Source organism: Anolis sagrei, chromosome 5, assembly GCF_037176765.1.
Source record: "Anolis sagrei isolate rAnoSag1 chromosome 5, rAnoSag1.mat, whole genome shotgun sequence".
Taxonomy (NCBI): domain Eukaryota; kingdom Metazoa; phylum Chordata; class Lepidosauria; order Squamata; family Dactyloidae; genus Anolis; species Anolis sagrei.
The window spans coordinates 147440844-147459880 of record NC_090025.1 but is presented as its reverse complement, the minus strand read 5'-3'; the positions used below and the strand labels follow the sequence as shown (position 1 = coordinate 147459880).

The window sequence follows — 19037 nt, the reverse complement described above, 5'->3', positions numbered from 1 at the left end:
TAAATAACTCAATATACTTCTACATTGCTTTCTTATGCAATATCCAAGTTGGTTCTGCAGAATGTGAATACAGAACTACAATACAATATATGCATATTACTCACCAGATAGTTCTTCTAGGCACTGTTTGGCAGTCTTACTGTATGCCAAATCCATTTTTGTCGGACTGGTGCAGAAGTCAGAAGGTGGGAGAGTGGTACTATCATTTTCTGAATGAGTTCTGAAATTAATCAGAGACTAATAGTTACATCTGCAAAAATCATGGTAGTAGTAACTGTTAATCAAGGGGATAGGGGAGTGGTATACATTTCTTTTCCTCACAAGCCATATTCTGGAAATATTATTAACACCTCTTTTTACACAACTAAAGTATATTAAATTCTAATCTAAAGAGTAAATATTTTAGCCATATGGTTCAAAGGAGGAAGGTTTACCAGTACAACATGTTTTTAGTGCAAAGCTATAACTAGACAAGGTGTCAAGGACTAAATGTCTCCGACAAATTTTTGAGAAGACTCAAACAAGTGATGAGAATGACTAATAATATCCACGGATTATGTAAGTATGAATGTATTTAGAATGCAGGGGATCTAAAAATCGCCTGTTTGGGTCTTTCGTAATATTAAACAGGAAAGCAGCAATAGGTCATTGTTAAAAGCCACCACTGTAACAGAATCTATAAGGATTCTATTGTCAAAAGTGCCATTTTTTCATTAGGTTTCTTTAAAATATTTTTCTTTAAAGCTCTAAACTCTTGCAACAGTTCATGTAGTTAAGGTTATATAATTTATGATTTCATTCTTGCCCTCAATAATGAAAAATGTCTAGAATTTCTATGTAGCAAAATTACAAGAGTTTTGGAACACCTTTCAATTATTTTTCACATGTTTGAACTTTTCAGTGCAAAAAAATCAAAAAAATACATCAAAAATATTTTTGTGCAACTTTTCCAAAAAAAATTGGGAGAGGCTGTTGTTCATACTACTTAAGAGGTTTCTTTCTGAGCAATTTTTTGCCTGTTGGTGCTTTCAAAAATATTCCTGAAATGTGAAAAATTCAAAATGACTCACAATTTTTAATCTATTATCTTGATGTGTTAATCCACCCTTTCTCACTGACAATGGGGGGGGGGGGGGGAGACCTCTGTAAAAACAATGTTTACATTCCTAGTTAATGTTGAATTTCTTATCACTTTTTCTAGATGCTCTTTATCAACTCAACATATTAGAATTTCCCTGTAAGTAAATCTCTGTAGGATTGGGCTTTAAATGAAATTAACTATGATATTTCAGAAAGTTTCAAATTAAATTAAAAGCTAAAGAAAATGGTCATAGGAAGAAACTTATTTAAGTTCCATTTTATTTTCTTGGAATATCTGTATCCAAGAAAAGTGAAATCTAAAACTTCTACAATATTTTTGAATGAATGAATTGCTCAGTCTCTCTCTCTCTCTCTTTCCGAGGCTGGAAGGACATTAGACCATTGTAATATGCATGTATATTTTAAAAATTAGCAGATATATACCACTGGCTAACACACATTTTGGTGCCTCTAATGTTAGCCCTGTTTCTGGGTATATTTGAACTCCTGATTCCAAAAAATGGCACCAGTTTCCCCCTATCAGCTCTAGTTTTTGAGATGCAGAACATATGTCATATACCAGTCATCATCTGCTTGTCCATACAAAATCATATCTAAAAACTATAATTGATGCAGTCTATCCAATGCAGTTTTCTAAATCAGTGTCCCAAATAACCTCAGGTACTGGCCTAAAAACCAAGGCACCAAGAGCATATCACAATTACTATTGATGTAAAACAATCCAGTCTTGGTGAATTTGGGTAACAGCAAAATACCATAAATCTAGAGGTCTAAGAGATAAGTAGTAAAATCACAACATTGTTTTCAGTTTTCTTTGGAAGTTACTTGTAATAACAAATTCCAGATTTCTGATAGATTGAATTTGATGTCTGAATTATCTATAGAAAAAGGACAACCCACATTCAAATATATTTGTCTCATATATAGAGCTAGTGTGCAAATGGAATATTTAGAACTATAGCAGTAACTATTTGGCTCTTTTCAGCTGAAACAGAGGACACCTTGGAATGCTTTTCTAAAATCATGTCTTTCACAAAATAACAACCTGTCAATGCTTTTGCTATGTTTACTACTTCCAAGCTGCTTATCTAATGGGTTTGTTCAAAAGCATGCTGAAACGGATGAGGAAGCACATCTCTGAGCTGAATGCATGATCCTGATAATACTTTTAGAATGTTTTAAAGGCATCATAACCAGAAACAGATATTTTATAAACTATAGTGTTTCACATTCATTTTTATTTTATTTTTTATTTCCAAAAATGGTGATAGTAGACAGTTTGCTGTTATGCTTGACTTTGGCATCTGTGTGTACCCATTTGGATCAAAACAAAGTATGCCATGAGCTTGGGGACATTAATTTTTGAACTACAACTCTATGAATTGTAGTTCAGTTGTTGTAGCCAACAAGCCTGATGACCATGTTTGCTGGGAGATTCCTGAAGCTGTAATCCAAAAAAGACAAATTTTCCAAGGTTTGGGTGTGCCAGATAGTGCTCAACATCTGAAGCAAAAGCCTTGTTTAGAATTAATACTATCATCCTATTTAAGATCTTCCCACCAATCCAGATATAAAATGTTATGTAAGTTACCCTTCCAATCCAAAGTGCTCCAATACTGGATCTTCAAACATATGCTAATCCCTCTGCTTTAGGGTCCAAGAGTCTTGGAAGGAAAATGGGGGCTGGACCTGGTGTATCTAACCAAATCATGCTAGCTGACATACTTTTGTCCTCTTGAAAGCTTACTGCTGGGTGGGCATGGAGGAGATGTGTGAGGGAGGAGGTACAAAAGCATAACATATATTTTGGACCATTCAACTTGGCGTGCTGCAAAGGATGAACTCTAGGGCAGCCACTCCCCATCCCTTCCAATAGATCAGTGTAACAAGGGTAATACATCACCCTCTTTTTGCTACATTTTCTTACTTTTGCCACAGACAGTTATGAGAAGATTGACCAAGAAAGCTACAGAGAATAAATGACATAGTCATCGGTGCTCTTTAGTTTTTCCCCAATTTGAGTCCCCAGATGTTATTGAAAAACAACTTCCAACACTTTTGATTATCAGCCATGCACACTGGCAATAGTAGGAATTGCAACCTAATAGCACTTGTGGCTCTGAGGCTGGAGAAAGGTTAAGGAAACTTTAAAGTTAGACATCATATACACAAGTCTGGTATCTAAATTCAAACACCACTATCCTGATTTAAACAGAACAGCTTTCCAGAGGTTACTGTACTACAGCTCCCATCAGCTCTAGTCATGATGTCTAATGATGAGGAATCCAGGAATTGTAGTCTAGCATCTGGAGGGTCACATTAAATGACATGGTGATCTGGACACGGCTATAGAAGAGATTGCCCTATGATGAGAAAGTCTCTTCTCAGGACCAAATCAAAATGATGAAAGATAGCTACCATTAGGATCTGTATTCATGTATATAAAGTGCTTGTGAAGAAGATGCACATTCCTGTGAGGTTGTAGCTTTGGGAAGAACTTTAGCTCAGAAGACAAATGTAATAGGAAAAATATTCCTAATCAGTTCAGTCTCAATTTGCCCAGTACCAACCCAGTCCCAGCAGTTGTTAATGAGGTAGATGAGATCTTATTTACAGTTGGTCCGATAAGTCTAATGTCTACTTTATGTCTTCTTAGAGCAAAGATCGGGAACATGTAGCCTCCCAGATGATTTTGAACTACAACTATGAGTATTCCCATCAGTGCACCCCCCCCCCCCCCGGTAGGGCTGATAGGAGTTGTAGTCTACCAATGTCTAGAGTATGTTGGTTCCCTTTGCCTTGCAGGGGTGAACCTTTTGAAACTCATGTGCCATAGCAACACACTGAATTCAGAGGAAGGATGCTGGGAAGGAATGAAAAGAAGGGTACACTGACTTGTTATAAGGATCTGCCCCCATATTCTCATTACAATGAGTACAGAAGTTCAGCTCTTAGTTCTAACACACAGGTTTTAAAGCAAGTTATTTTATCCAAATCATAATACTTGTTCTCCAGTTGACCAGCTACATTAACCTAAGTTATATGGGAGGATAGACCATATTCAGAAATGTTATCTTCCTAGTCTGTGTTCTGCAGTCTGCCCTCAATTAACCCTTATGACTTAATGATTATTCTTGCTGTGTTAGTTGAAAACAGAAACCACATCATTGTACTTCCTCTGTTAAGAGCATTTATTCTGTGTCTGAACACCCTTGCCCACAAATATCAAAGATCTGCTTTAGCTATTTTGACATCCCAAAAGCTATGCTATTAATATGCCTTATAGATCTTGACAGGTTTCAAGGTTTCAGCTGCCTTTAATAGCTTTTATGGCTTTTTAAATTTCAGATTTAAGGTATCATCATAATTACACCAATGCAGGATGTTAAGAAAAATGAATAACGAATCATCCTGTTATACAATTAGCTAAGAAATAAGTACAAAAAATATCACTGTGCCTGCATTTTTCTTTCTATATGTAATATCTTTTCTCACTTACTATATCTAAAATCTAACACATCATTACACATTGTACCGCCTGCAGTATCCTGTTTGACCCAAAATACATACACTCAAACACTGGCTCACTTTGAACTATTTTTGTTGGAAATCTTTGTTAGCATTGACAGGCAGTGTTTGGCCTATTGCCAGTTTAATTTCACAGGAATGAGTCTAAGTGACTTAAAATGTAAATGTATTGGTGTGTTCATGCCCCTGATTTGCCATATTAAGGATGCAACAGCTTGCAGTAAGCTGACAATTATGAACCCTATATCTCAAGATAGTAGCAGGACATTTAAGATCTGGAATGGAAGGGGAACAAAGAAAGCTTGATGGGTGGGTAAAATTAGCTAATAAGATGTTTATGAACAGGGCTCAAGTCAATGCTTCTGTTTTTAACAGCACGTTGACATCCCACTGAGCAATAAAAGGTGATGTTTTGTAAGAATTGAATCTTCTCGAGAACATCATATTCAAAAAGAGCATGGAGACTTCCATCAGTATAATTGGATGTAGTTGATGCAAGGATATGAAGTTATACAAAAAGTTAACGGAAGAGTACACCACTCAGTATAGAACACATATAATGCATAATGCACTTTGACGTCTGCTTACACATAAACTTGCTCTGTCAAACTCTGTATGATCACATCACACTTTTGCCTTGAAGCCTCATGAACATGTATTTTCTACTCATTTTATACTTAAGTGGTAAATTCACTTTTTAAAAAACCATCAGCAATGACAATATTTTTCTAAGTGCATGAAAAAATAAGAGCTTGTCTACAACTGCCAAATATATCAGGGCCAGTAAAGAACAGAAATGGCCCTGGATTGGCTATGGAGGTTTGAAATGCTCTGTTCCTGACCTATGGGAGGGTAGAGTCTTCATGGTCCAGCATGATCAAAATTGCTTTAGTTCCACTGGACTGTGATCTTACCTTTCCTGTTCTCATTGCTGCTGTCAAATGGCTGTAGAGAGCTCCTTGCCATTAGAAAAGGAATCAGGCAATGTCCAGGAACTCTCTTGGGGCTTTATGAGCATCTGCTGTAGTGACAGGGGTGACACAAGCCCAATGCATACTTTTTTTCATGTGCTGATGAGCACAGGGTAAAGTGGGTGGTGGCACCATCCCAAGTGAACAGTAGACTTTAAACACATTGGAACTGGTCACGTTGTCTGCACTCCTCCCAAGTGTGGGACTGTTCCAGAGTTTTGCTGAAACTCCAGGACATTCCTGGGAAAGAAGCCAAAAAAACAGCAGCAAAACTTACTTTATATATCTCTCCCCCCCCCCCCCTCTCTCTCTCTCTCTGTCAGGAACTTGGAACAATATGTGGATGATTGGGAGGATAGCTTCATCCCAGCAGCAGAATCTGAGATCAAGCAGTCTGACACTGTAGAGATTACTACAGCTGAGCAAGAGCAGAACCCTCCAGGAATGAAGGCATCTGAGTCTGGGCAGGATGAGGCTCTTCTGGAGAAAGAGCAGTCCCTGCCCAGCTTCAGCTTAGGGTTGATGCCATCCAGCGGTGAAGGTCCAATCGGCTGGCTCAAAAGAGGATCTCACTGCTGTAAGGACTTTTCAGGAACAACATAAAGAGCTGGTGTTTGTAACAGATCTTTGCTGGGAACCATTGTTGTGTTGGTGCTATAGCTGATAATTTTATTGGTGACCCCCATGCCATGCTCTTTGGACTTTGACTTCTCAGTGAGTCTTTGTGCATCTGGTATTCTTGGAATTAGCTTTGCTTCCCCCTTTTCCTTGAACATACTATGGCTTGAATCTTGGATTGCCTGTGACCACACCTTGGAAGAAAGGCTGCAGACCCTGACATTATCTATCATCTATCTATCTATCTATCTATCTATCTATCTATCTATCTATCTCTTGCTTAGTCATTTGTGGCACTTTGAGAAATTGAAACAAGAAATAAATACATTGTTTCCTAATTTAAAAAGCTATAAAAACAAGATAAAATGTGTGGCTGGTTATCTGCATAAATTTATTTTACTTGCCTGAGGTTCTCAAACTAGTGTGTTTATAAGCTCAGAGTAAAGGTGGTTTTCATACAGGAATCTTGCAGCAGCTTTTGCTTAAATCAGTTTGTAATGGAAATGTAAAATCTACATGAATCAGATTGCTCATTTGAATTACAAATACATATTTTCCACATTAGCAGGAACCATGCATTCACATAAATAGCATAAGAGAGTCACAAAGGTAATTTTCAGTCTCAAATGTAAAATCAATGATAGAATCTACAAAGAGGTGTAAGAAATGGGATTAGCACTTCCTGAGCCAGAACACCTGCAATAGTTGACCAGGTATAAGCACTGTGTCAATTTTTATCTGAATAAAGATTACTGTTGATATAAGGCAGACCTTGGACATTAAAGGAAATGTGAAATCAGATGGATAACTACAGCCTAATTCACATATCCACCCAAAAAGCACAAATGATCCGTTAATATCAGAATTCACACAGATAAAAACTTCACCCCCTTAAGAGTTGCTCAAATGTCCTAGGTAATATACATGTTTAACATGGCCTCTTACTCTTTTCTACCATCTCTACTGAAAGCCAGCTGGGTTCACTTATGTGTTCCCTTCTCTTTTCTGAGTAGAATAAAATGAAGCCCAAATCAAAAGATGTGTTGTTGGTATTTTTTTAATGGCCTTCCTCTCAGCTGCTGAATTACTGCAACAGCTTTCCTGTCAATCCATTTCTGGATCCCTATACTTTCAGTGTTCTTCATTCAAGGACACAGCAGCATGGTCTCTGGCAGGAACAGCAACAAATTTGCAAACAGATGTAAGCCATGGCTATTTAGTAAGAGCATCCCATCACACAACTGGCCAGTCACATAAAAATAGAACCAGACAACCTAAGTTGGATGAAATTGCCACTTACTGAAAAACTGAAATAATGTTCTGGTTGCTGATGTGAAAGCAGAAAAAATATATATTATTTCAAATGCTTATTACTTAAAAACAACCAACCAACCAATAGATACCTCTGGGGTTTAAGAACCAGTGGCATGATGGCACGTATGATGTAGCCCCAGAGAAAAATGATGTAACTCTGATGTGGATTATGTCATTGACCCTGGTAATATTACTTCCAAGGTAGCTGGAGATTGTAGAAGACCATGAGTTCTATATTTATTCATTTATTTATTTATTTAGAACTTTTATATACCGGTCTTCTCACCTCCGCAGAGGGACTCAGGCCGGTTCACAACAACAGTATCGTTTAAAAACATCACATCCCAGACAATCGTTTAAAAACATCATATCCCGTAATACACTAAAACATTAAAATACTAAAATACAGTCATATAATTACATAGGCCAAGTCGTCAAAATGAAATCGTAGTTCATCACCATCCGTCTGTATAGTCATGAGTCATTGACTCACTCATCAAATGCCAGTTTCCGGAGCCAGGTTTTCACCTGTTTTCTAAAGGTCAGGAGAGAAGGGGCAGTTCTAATCTCCAGTGGGAGAGAGTTCCAGAGCCGAGGGGCCACCACCGAGAAGGCCCTGTCCCTCATCCCCACCAGACGCGATTGCGAGGATGGTGGGACCGAGAGCAGGGCCCCTCCAGAAAATTTTAACAATCTTGTTGGTTCATAGGGGAGAATCTGTTCGGACAGGTAAACTGGGTCGGAGTCGTTTAGGGATTTATAGGTTAACACCAGCACTTTGAATTGTGCTCGACAGCTAACTGGCAGCCAGTGGAGCTGGCGCAACAAAGGAGTAGTTTGCTCCCTGTACCCCTCTCCTGTTAGTAATTTGGCTGCCGCTTGTTGGACTAATTGGAGCTTCCAGGCAGTCTTCAGAGGCAACCCCACGTAGAGACCGTAGCAGTAGTCTAAACGGGATGTAACCAGAGCGTGGACCACCGTGGCCAAGTCAGACTTCCCAAGATACGGGTGCAGCTGGTGCACAGGTTTTAATTGTGCAAAAGCTCCCCTCACCTGGGGTTCCAGGCTCAGCGATGAGTCCAGGATCACTCCCAAACTGCGAACCTGAGCCTTCAGGGAGAGTGCAACTCTGTTGTGCACAGGCTGTAACCCTATGCCCTGTTTGGCCTTTCGACTGACCAGGAGTACCTCTGTCTTGTCTGGATTTAATTTCAATCTGTTGACACTCATCCAGTCCGTTACAGTGGCTAAGCACTGGTTCAGGACTTGAACAGCCTCCGTAGTAGCAGGTGGGAAGAAGTAACAGAGTTGGACATCATCTGCATACAGAGTTGGACATCCTCTGCGAAACTCTGGATGATCTCTCCCAATGGCTTCATGTATATGTTAAACCACATAGGGGACAATACTGAACCCTGCGGGATTCCACAGAACAAGGTCAAGCAGAACTCCCCTAGCAACACCTTCTGGGATCGACCCTTGAGGAAGGATTGGAGCCACTGCAGAGCAGTACCCCCGAGGCCCATTCCCGTGAGGCATCCCAGAAGGATACCATGGTCGACGGTATCGAAGGCCAATGAGAGGTCCAGCAGAACCAACAGGGACACACTCCCCTTGTCTCGTTCCTGGCAAAGATCATCTACTAAGGCCACCAAGGCTGTCTTGGTACCATGTCTGCCTAAAGCCAGACAGCGCCGGATCCAGATAATCCGTGTCTACCAGGAACTCCTGGAGTTGTGAGGCTGCCACACATTCCAGGACTTTGCCCAAATAGGGGAGATTGGAAACTGGCCAAAAGTTGACGAATTGAGTGGGGTCCAGTGATGGCTTTTTCAACAGCGGTTTTATGACAGCTTGTTTTAAGCTGGCTAGAATGTTGCCTTCCTGAAGAGAGGCATTAACCACCACCTTTACCCACTCTGCCAATCCCCCTCTGGCTTCCTTTACCAGCCAGGATGGGCAGGGGTCTAGGATGCATGTGGTTGGCCTCACCTCTCCAAGAATCCTGACGACATCCTCGAGTTGAACAGATTGAAACGGATCCATCAAAACTGGACAAGCAGGTGCTCGTGTTACATCCTCAGAGACTGCCATTAAAGTGGTGTCAAAGCCTGAATGGATCAAAGCGACTTTGTCCACAAAGTACTGAGCAAAGGCTTCACACTGAGCAAAGCCTGTATCTCTAAGTCCTTTCCTGTCTTTGTTATCAATATAAATGGTTTCTAAGTAATCCTTAGATGGGCTGCCTGACAAGATGAACAAACATTGTTTCTCTTGAGGCTCTGAGCCTGAACTCTCCTTTGAAACAGTATCTGCTTCTGCCCTTGGTGTTTCTTTCATTTTATTCACAAAGAAGGTTGTTTTCTCTTTCTTTAACAGGGGACATTGATATTTTATATGATCCAATGCTCCACATTGAAAGCACCGTCTTTTTACCTCAGGAGCAGTTTGTCTTGTTACACTCTGCCTCCTATAGATGGTGTTTTCTAAGTCAGAACCCTTTTCTTGCTGTGGGCGCGTTTGTTGTGGATAAAATGGCTGCCTGTTTGTTCTTTTGTCACTTGGCAGATCTTCCCTTTTGAATCCTTCTTTTAAGGTTGTTATTTGATCTGCCATAACCGCTGCCTCTACAATAGTGGATGGCTTGCGATCTTGAATCACCCAGCGAATATCATAAGGCACTAATTGAAAAAACTGTTCCAGCTTTAAAAGTTCTCTCAGCTGTTGATAATCTTCCACCTCAGACGTCCTTAACCAACTATCGAACAGTTGAGACAATCTAGAGGCCACCTGAGCAAAACTTTGAGTTTTATCTTTCTTTAATGACCTGAACTTAAATCTGTAATATTCAGGAGTCAATCTAAACTCTTGTTGAATCTGTTTCTTAAACAGATCATAGTCTCCATAAGACTCCTCAGGCATCTGTCCATAAATCTGCAAAAGTTTCCCACTTATCTGAGGCCTAAGGTATGTCATCCATTTTTCCTTAGCGACCCCAAAATCTCGACAACATCTCTCAAAAGATATTAGGAATTTCTCTGGACAATCGTCCTTGGTAAATTTTGGGAATTTCTTTGTCAATTCTGGGGTATCCCCTCCAGATCTCCCTTCCTGGACATCACTGGATGTTTGAGATAAAGCTAATCTTTGTTTCTCTAGCTCAAACTCCATTCTCTTCAATTCTAACTCCCGTTCAAATTCTCTCACTCTTTGTCTTTCTTCAAATTCTCTTTGTTTTTCTTCAAATTCTCTTTGTTTCGCCTCTCTCTCCATCTCCAATTCTCTCTCTCTTCGTTTTTCTTCAAATTCTCTTTGTTTTGCCTCCATCTCCAATCGTTTCATCTCTAATTTGTACTTAAAAGCCATTTCTGACATAGGCACTGGCTCTGTCTCTGTCTCAGAGCTCGAACTTTCTTCTTGGTCTCCCTCTCTTTCCTCAGCCAGCTTTCTCTGCCGCCTGGTAGCCATGTTTTCAACAACTTTTACCTCACAACTTATTCCTAAATTAAACTTAAGGCACTCGATCAGTTGTTACACGAATCCCGTCGTCTGCCACCAAAAATGTAAAGAACCATCAATGCCACCAATAAAATGTAAAGACGTGGTGTTAATCCCAACAAATGGGATCACCAAAAATGTAAGGAAGTTCCTAGACTGCTATTAAATTAAACTGCCACCAATATGTTTAAAGACGCTGGTCTTAAAGTCTCTGTTTATCCCTATTTGCGTTGTGAGGTAACTTTGGTAGAGTGGAATGCACCGAACGTAAAATCAATGGAGGAGGCAGGTTTAAAATACAAAGAGAACAAGTTTATTGTTAAACAAAGCGTAATTGTTGCAATATTGAGGTGTTGAGCTTGGCATATGCTTGATGGTTACAATATGGCTTGGTTGAGATACATTCAGGCTTTAGATGTTACAATCTTATAAACTCCTTCTTCAGTGAAGTGCTTTATTATTTCAGTGTTCCCTGTTGTGAATATTCACACTGTTTGTCCTATACCGGATCAAACCACTGATCTCCAGTCTTACACTACTGGCGATCCTAAAACCTCCTCTATTAGATTCTTTTTACTCAAGCAATCTAACAAGGTTTCACCTTCAGCTCCCTTGCTGAAGAAATATTCACAAATACTAAGAACTAACTGAATTTACACTGCTTCACACCACAGAGCCCTAACTGACTCTGCTCCTCTTCTCAGGGTCTCTTCCTCCTGACTGAAACTACTTTTCCAGAGTCCTATCTGACTCTGCTCCTCCTCTCAGGGTCTCATCCTCCTGACTGAAAATTAACTGTCACTTTCAAACCTTTTTCTCCTTAAGCTCCGCCCACCTCCTCTGCTGCCTTGTCACCATGGCAACCTATCCCTCACAGCTAGGCCATGGCAACAAATGTAAACCACAAATACAGTTTAAACACAGTATAATAAACACTTTATAATAAACATTTCTCTATAGCAATATTAGCCGAATAGAAGGAGATGAGACCACTGCATCAAATGCATCATTGATGAGATACAACCATTTCTGGAGGATGAACCTCTTCGCACTTACCTTTATTTTTGTGGTGGCAGTGGGGTTTTAAAGCTTGGCTCTGTGGCTCCATTCCAGAAAACTACTTCTGGGATGGCTCCGTGGCTGAACTGCCACTGCAGCAGAAAAATGGTGGTGGTGGACAACAGCAGGCTCCCCATCTTTCCATTAGGAAAGATGGACCAGGCTGCCAAAAACACGCTTCCCCCATGTGATGAGACAGGAGGGAAGCCACAAAGGAGCAGGACATGAAGCAACAAGGTGATACCCATGAATACCGGTGGTGCATGTGACAAGGTGGTAATATAGCCCTCACTTGCTATGTGAGACAAGTTCTTGTTGGCTTACAGACAACGTCCAAATCTTACACTATCACTCCCTTACAACAGAATGCATAACATGAATAGTAACACAGGGATTCAACCTTTCCACTAACCTAGACGTTAGCTGTCTGCACATATACTCTGGGAACATGATTACAGGGGATAATAACATCAGAGGTACATTTACTTGTTCTTCCTCCAATGTGATATGTGTTAGTAATGCTGCTCTATACTCTACACTAGACAAACAGAACAGTCTCTATGCAAGAGCCAACTGCAGAACATTTTAGCCTTCCTGGACATACACTACAGAATTTAGGTGTTGTGAGCCTTGCACAAGAAAATTACAAAGGAAGACCTGAAAAAGAAACAGCTGAATTAAATTATATTCTCAATTCCAGGCCATTAACAAAAGTGTGAGTGAAGACAATGGCTTCATGGCATATTACTTGGATTAGTACAAGAGTCCTTGCTGCTATAATAAAATGAGTCTTCCCAGAGAAGAATTTGAACCCAAAGAAACTGAGTTTTTGGTAAGCCGATTTATTGCTTCTATAAATCAATAGTAACTGACTCCATAGCTCAGAAAGGCTTGTTTCACCTTATGCAGTATTTTGAAAATTTAGGGCATGTGACATGACTTGCAACTTTCTGAGTCTTATTACATTCCATCTCACTTCCACAACTTTATGCTTTCTAGCTTGAGTGTTATTATCACTCTGTACTGCATCTGAAGAAGTGGGTTTATATCCATAAAATTTAATGCAAAAAAGAAATCCAATTACAGGCAGTCCCTGAGTTACAAACATCAGACTTGCAAATGACTCTTAGGAATTGGAGTGAGAGAACAGAAAGTGAGAGAAATCTACCCCTAAAAGGGGAAACTCATTCCTGGAAGCATTATCATGGGGGGGGGGGGGGGAGTGTCCCCACTGAAACTTTATCACCAACCTTTGTTCCCAGTCAAATTTTTCAAAATTTAATTATCACAGGGATGGAAAGTGAGGTGAAATCTTTTGAACAGGAGCACAGACAGCAAAGCAAACTCCTCGGGGTTATTATGCTATACAAAGCTTATGTAATTGGAGTTACATTTTAAAAATGTACCTGTTCTGACTTACAAAAAAATTCAACTAAAGAACAAACCTACAGAATCTATCTTGTTCATAACTTGGGGACTGCTTGTACCGCTTGATAATGTAAAAGTGCTGTTACAGTATTTATCCCTCTCCCTTATTTGTATGTTGCAAGAGATTAAAATGACTCGTTAAAAGCACACTGTTACTGTAATGTGTGTAATTTCAAACTTTTACATCTATTCATTGAAACTTGGATGTGTATAGTTTTTCCCTAATTATCCATGCTGATTTTGAAGATATGAGTTATACAATCACACTTTTTCTGTACTTCCTATAACTTTCTCTAATCTTTAATATTTTTAATGATCAATACAAGTTAATAACAAAAAGTATTTTAGGCTATATTGATTTAATAGTGCATTCTTCACTATCTCACATTTATTCTTTTTAAGCTTTAATTTACCCAACAGAAAGAGCTAAAATTATTAGAATGTTCACATTTCAAAAGTGTATTAAACTGCATTATTACTACTTATTTAACCAGTCCCAGAATTTTCTATATTTTCAGAATATATTCACTATGTTTCTACTATTCACTACAGAAAGCCACCTTTAACTATGAGGGTTTGATCTTGGCATGGGATGATGCAAAGATATAATTTCTATACCACCCAAGAACATTTTAAAGATGAGCATATAGGGCTGAGATTCAAAAAGACTTCCCAATGACCCACTGACTTCACAGTCCCACACTTAAGGAAAGCTCCATGCTGCAGAATTGCTGGGCTGCAGTTCATGAATGGGGCTGACCTTATTATGCTTGCAGAAATGTTCTACTCCATCCATCAAGAAGGTTCCACTATTGCTGCCTCAGCTAATTCCTATACAACTGACTACAGTGTCAGCCTGACACTTCTCCATGCAGGCCTTACTCCTACTCATGCATACAATGCTTCTGGGTTTTCTTTTCTTGGAACAGATTTACACAGACCCAAAACGCATGGTCGATCCAGTGTGCTGGATGCCAGACTGGTCCCAGGTATGGTCCCCACAGGGCCTGCCCCAGTTACCACAGGGGTGACCTACATCTACACCAATCTAAGTGGGCACTGTAGATGTGATCTCTATTGCCTCACTTTCTTCCTTTTTGTCAGCTCAGGTCCTTCATTTCCTGCTTCCTCCATTTTTCATCTATCACCTCTTCACATGGCCCTTTTGGTCCATTCTGTTGTGCAACTAAAGGGAAAGCATGCAGGGAGCTTGGGATGCCCCATGTGCTCTCTCTCCTCCCCTCATCACACAGTGGGTATGGGGCAGGATGGGGATGGAACAGGGTGCACTGGTACCCTTTCCCTCCCCCCATCAGATGTCAGAAAGGGCAGCAATGTGCATTACCCCGCCCACCTTTCCGCCATCACACAGCAAAAAAGGGAAGAAAGTACAGGTATCTCCACTGAAGCTACCCAAACAACACTTTCCTCCCTGTAGTGGTGAAGGAAGCACCTTTTGGCACTTCCACCCCACTTTGGAAGGAATGTGGATGGGGCCCGCCATGTGTTGTGTGATGGTGCATGACAGCCCCCATCCAAGCAGCACATAAAAGTAGCAAAAGGGGCAAAAATGCCCCTTGTGAAGAGGTCACTTGTTGCTCACCTACATACTCTGGCAGTTCACAATTGAAAATCAGGACACACATGGACAAGCAACATCAAAATGTGGTCAGGTTAAAAAAGTTATTAATGAAGAAGAACACCTAAGATAGGAGATGTTGCAACAGAGTGCTTTTGCTGGAGTCGAGAAGGGCAAATTATTCTGGACCCTGTGTCTTTTGCTTGCTTGCCTATGTACGTATTTATTTGCCGCAGCAGGCTACAATTACTACTCTGATGGAAAGCTTGTTAATTTTATTCTGATAACAAAGCATTTTTACACTCCTTGCCAAGATACTTTGTTCTGTCACATTTCTGCAGTCCTGTTTACAGGCATCTCTGTAAAAAAAAACTTGGTTTTGTTTCAACTGACAAAATTATTTCTACTTCAACCGAGAATCACTCCACAACTGAAACCTCTATGAATATGTTGCCTAAATGCTGAGAGATTTCTTTCAGGTTTCTCTTTGGTAAGCAAATCAGACTGCACATTTTGCCTCGTGTCTTCAAGGGTCAGAGATGTACTCTTTAAAAACAAAACGCCTATAATCAAGGTTAACTAATGGTTTAAAGGGATAATAGAAAGCATGCTTTGAGTACAGGTTAAATTAGGCCAGTTAAATAATATGGCAACTTTGGCACAGCAACAACAACACAGCCAGGAAGGAGATACTGGCCTAGTTTGCATCCAAGAAATAACCATGATTTAGTAATATGTGCTTGAGCTGTACATTAAGATTACACATTCTCCTTTTTCTTTCTTCAATTTTGCTGTACTCCATTTATGATTACTTTCAGATTGGAGACTGATTTAAAACACATTTGTTTTGAAAGTTATCAAGGTTTCTTTTAAAAAACATAAGAACAAGTCAGCATTCACATAAGTACTACTCATTGCTCTTTTCAGACCATTAGCAAGTATTTCAAGTATCTTTTTGGTAAAAAAGTTGAAACCCCTTCTAATCAGCTGTATCTCAGACATGATACCATGCATAACACTCCCTATTGTGTCAGTGACATTAAAAGCTAGGCATACCTGGACTGCCGTTTGATCAACCTCACTCATTTCTCTTGAATGTTGAAAAGCAGTTATAGAATAATTCCCTTTTCCCACATTTCCTTTGATCTGAAAGATTCTACATTTCCCTGTTTTTCCCCTCTGAATTAATTTCCACTGCCTCAGCTCTGCATAGAATCATTCCATTTTCCTCCACTTTTTTGTGGTATATGAATACATTCCTAGTCTGAAAAAGTACCTATTTATAGATTGTGCTTTCATTCCTGTTTCTGTTACTTCCAGGATTTTGAGATGTGTTCCATCAGGAGAGTTTTCAAGTTTATTATTAACTGGTAGGGCTTAACATTTGAAAGATTAACAGCAACGTATAAGGCAGGAGATGTGACCTATGGTTGAAAGGACTGCAGTAAGAAAGTGGCTTCTCATAAGCCTGCCCAAGCATTCAGGTTTTTATGGCACAGTCCTGAGCATTTTAGCTCAGATGTAGTCCCACTGTGCTCAGCTACCAGGAAGATGTATACAAGACTTCAGCCCTAGGAAGAAATATGTAGTCATCATATGACAGTCTAAATTTTGTACTGCTCAGTTCTGAACATGAACACAATATTCCCATCATATAAAGGGATTTATTGTTGCTCCTCCTTGTGGCAGCAAAGATAGATCTTGCAAAAAGACAAGAGAAATAGAAGAGAAAAAGTCTAATAAAATGCGATTGGTTTCACAATTTATAAGACTCCTCACCATGAAAAATTTCACGCATTAAATGAAAGAAACATTGGGTCTAGGTAAGTCATGATCCTTTTAACATGGAAGCAGCTTTAAGCTTATACATAAATTGCTAACAAGCTCTAAACGCTTATCCATGTGTCTATTTTTCCAATCAACATTCATTTTTAATCAACAATAAAGATGTGTTTCATATCAGTGCTGATGCTAAATTGGTTGCTCAGAGATATATTGCTGGAATAATTAAAACTATACTTATTGAAGATGAAGCTAAAATATTGTAGGCAAGTTATTACATTAATGTTAACTATAATTACTTTAAAATGTTTTATCATAATTTCTCATTTATCGTTAAATGGAAATCATAGCTACTAGGGTTGTTAAGTTTGGTTTGGAAAAACCTAAAATTTGGAAAAACTTAAAGAATTTGGACTTTTGAACCAATTTTGAACCATGCAGGAATAGTGGGAGGAGCAATTCCGAATTTGAACCACTTACCCATTTTTCAGATGTCTCCCACAGTTATTTTGATTTTCAGAACCATTGAGCAACTTTGGCAAAGCCTAAACAAATGATTTTAAAATCTTGCGGTTTCCCTTCCCTGGCACATGGCAATGATGCAAAGAGGGACGAGGTGGGTGTGGCTAAGCAGCAGCACAGCTCTTCTTGAAGGCCACGCCCCCAGTGGTAGAGATTGCAAAAGTTCTTGCTGTTACATTACAGGACCTTTTGCAATCTCTACCACTGGTGGCGTGACCTTCAAAAAGAGCTGTGCTTAGCCACACCCACCTCATCCCTCTTTGCACCGCCACTCATCAGGGAAGGGAAACTACAAGATTTTAAAATTGTTTGTTTAGGCTTTGCCAAAGTTACTTGCTTAATGGTTCTGAAAATCAAAATAACCATGGGAAATATCCAAACATCACAGAATAATTCCACACTGCCTTGCTGCTCATTAGCCGAGATGGTTGAGCAGCAGTCTTTGTCTAAATATAAAATAAAGTGAATCTACAAAGATGTCTCTAAAGAGAAGGCAGCAAAGCCTTTCCCTGCATTAAAGATAGCATGTGTCCACCACAAAAGGGGAGCTCCATGGCTCTCCATACGCACACACAGTTTGTGCTACACAAAGTTTCTGGAGTAGAACAACTACTTTTCAACTAAATCTGGCTACCAGTATTTAAAAAAACCCTCCAAAATCAGCACAGTAAATAAAGAGCAACACTCAAAAAACAGGGGAATTCCAGACAGGAAACAATCAGGACCAGCTAACAACTCCCAACAAAAGATTCCCCAGGCAGGAAGCAGCCAGTCTTTGAGGCCATTCAATGTTAATCAAGGTGAACAATTGCAACATTCACACTTGCCTCCACCAGACAAGAGTTCTTTCTCCCACCCTGGTCATTCCGGAGATATATAGTCCTCACTTGCCTAGATTCCAGCATACTTCACAACCTCTAACTGCCAGAGAGTGTGAGAGAGAGACTCTCGCACCCACATTCATACAAAGAAACAGTGCAAAGATCGAAAGAAGATAAAGGTTCCTATTCTCCCATGCAATCCAATGGCAGCAAAATAGCCATTAGGAGAGCTCCCGCCATGGAAACAAAATCCTCCCAAGCCTCCCTGGTTCAAATCCCAGTCAGGGACAAAAACGTCAAAAACAGGGGAGTGCACGGAGGGTTGCCAAGACACCTGCCATTAACAAAGCAATTCGGAAATTTTTAATATTTCTGATCTATTTTTCCAGAACATTTCAGAAATCATTTCAAAATTTAATTGCCAGCGCCCCTACATCTCAAACGAGTTTTGAACCAATTTTTTTTTATCAAACAAGCCTAATAGTTACATTACAACAATATGTTTCCCATTCACTTAAGCCTCTTTGCTGAATAATAAATAATAGGGCTGGGCAACCACGGAAAAAATTGTTTCTAAACTCGATTTGTTTTTTGGGGTTTTTTGCGTTTCGATATTTAAAAGAATTCCGAATTTTTTCTTTAAAAAAGTTCGATATTTACGAAATTTCGTAAAATTATGAAACGAATATGAAACGAATGCAAAACGAATACGAATTGATTCGTTAATGGCGGACGCGACCGCGCAATATGCTAAAAAACCTCCATATGGGACAGGGGAAACTTCTGAAGCTTCCCTCTCCCTCTGTTGTTGACTGT

General features: G+C 39.6%; 1 protein-coding gene across 17 annotated transcripts in view; it reads right to left on the bottom strand.

The window, feature by feature from the left end:
• The window catches only part of NAV3 (neuron navigator 3), a 619870-nt gene that overhangs the window by 167803 nt on the left and 433030 nt on the right, over positions 1 to 19037 (bottom strand). For all 17 annotated transcript variants that reach the window (XM_060777419.2, XM_060777418.2, XM_060777420.2 and 14 more), the window contains one exon: positions 105 to 220. In XM_060777419.2, coding sequence (XP_060633402.2) covers positions 105 to 220 — 116 coding nt within the window. The remainder of the gene's footprint in view (positions 1 to 104; positions 221 to 19037) is intronic.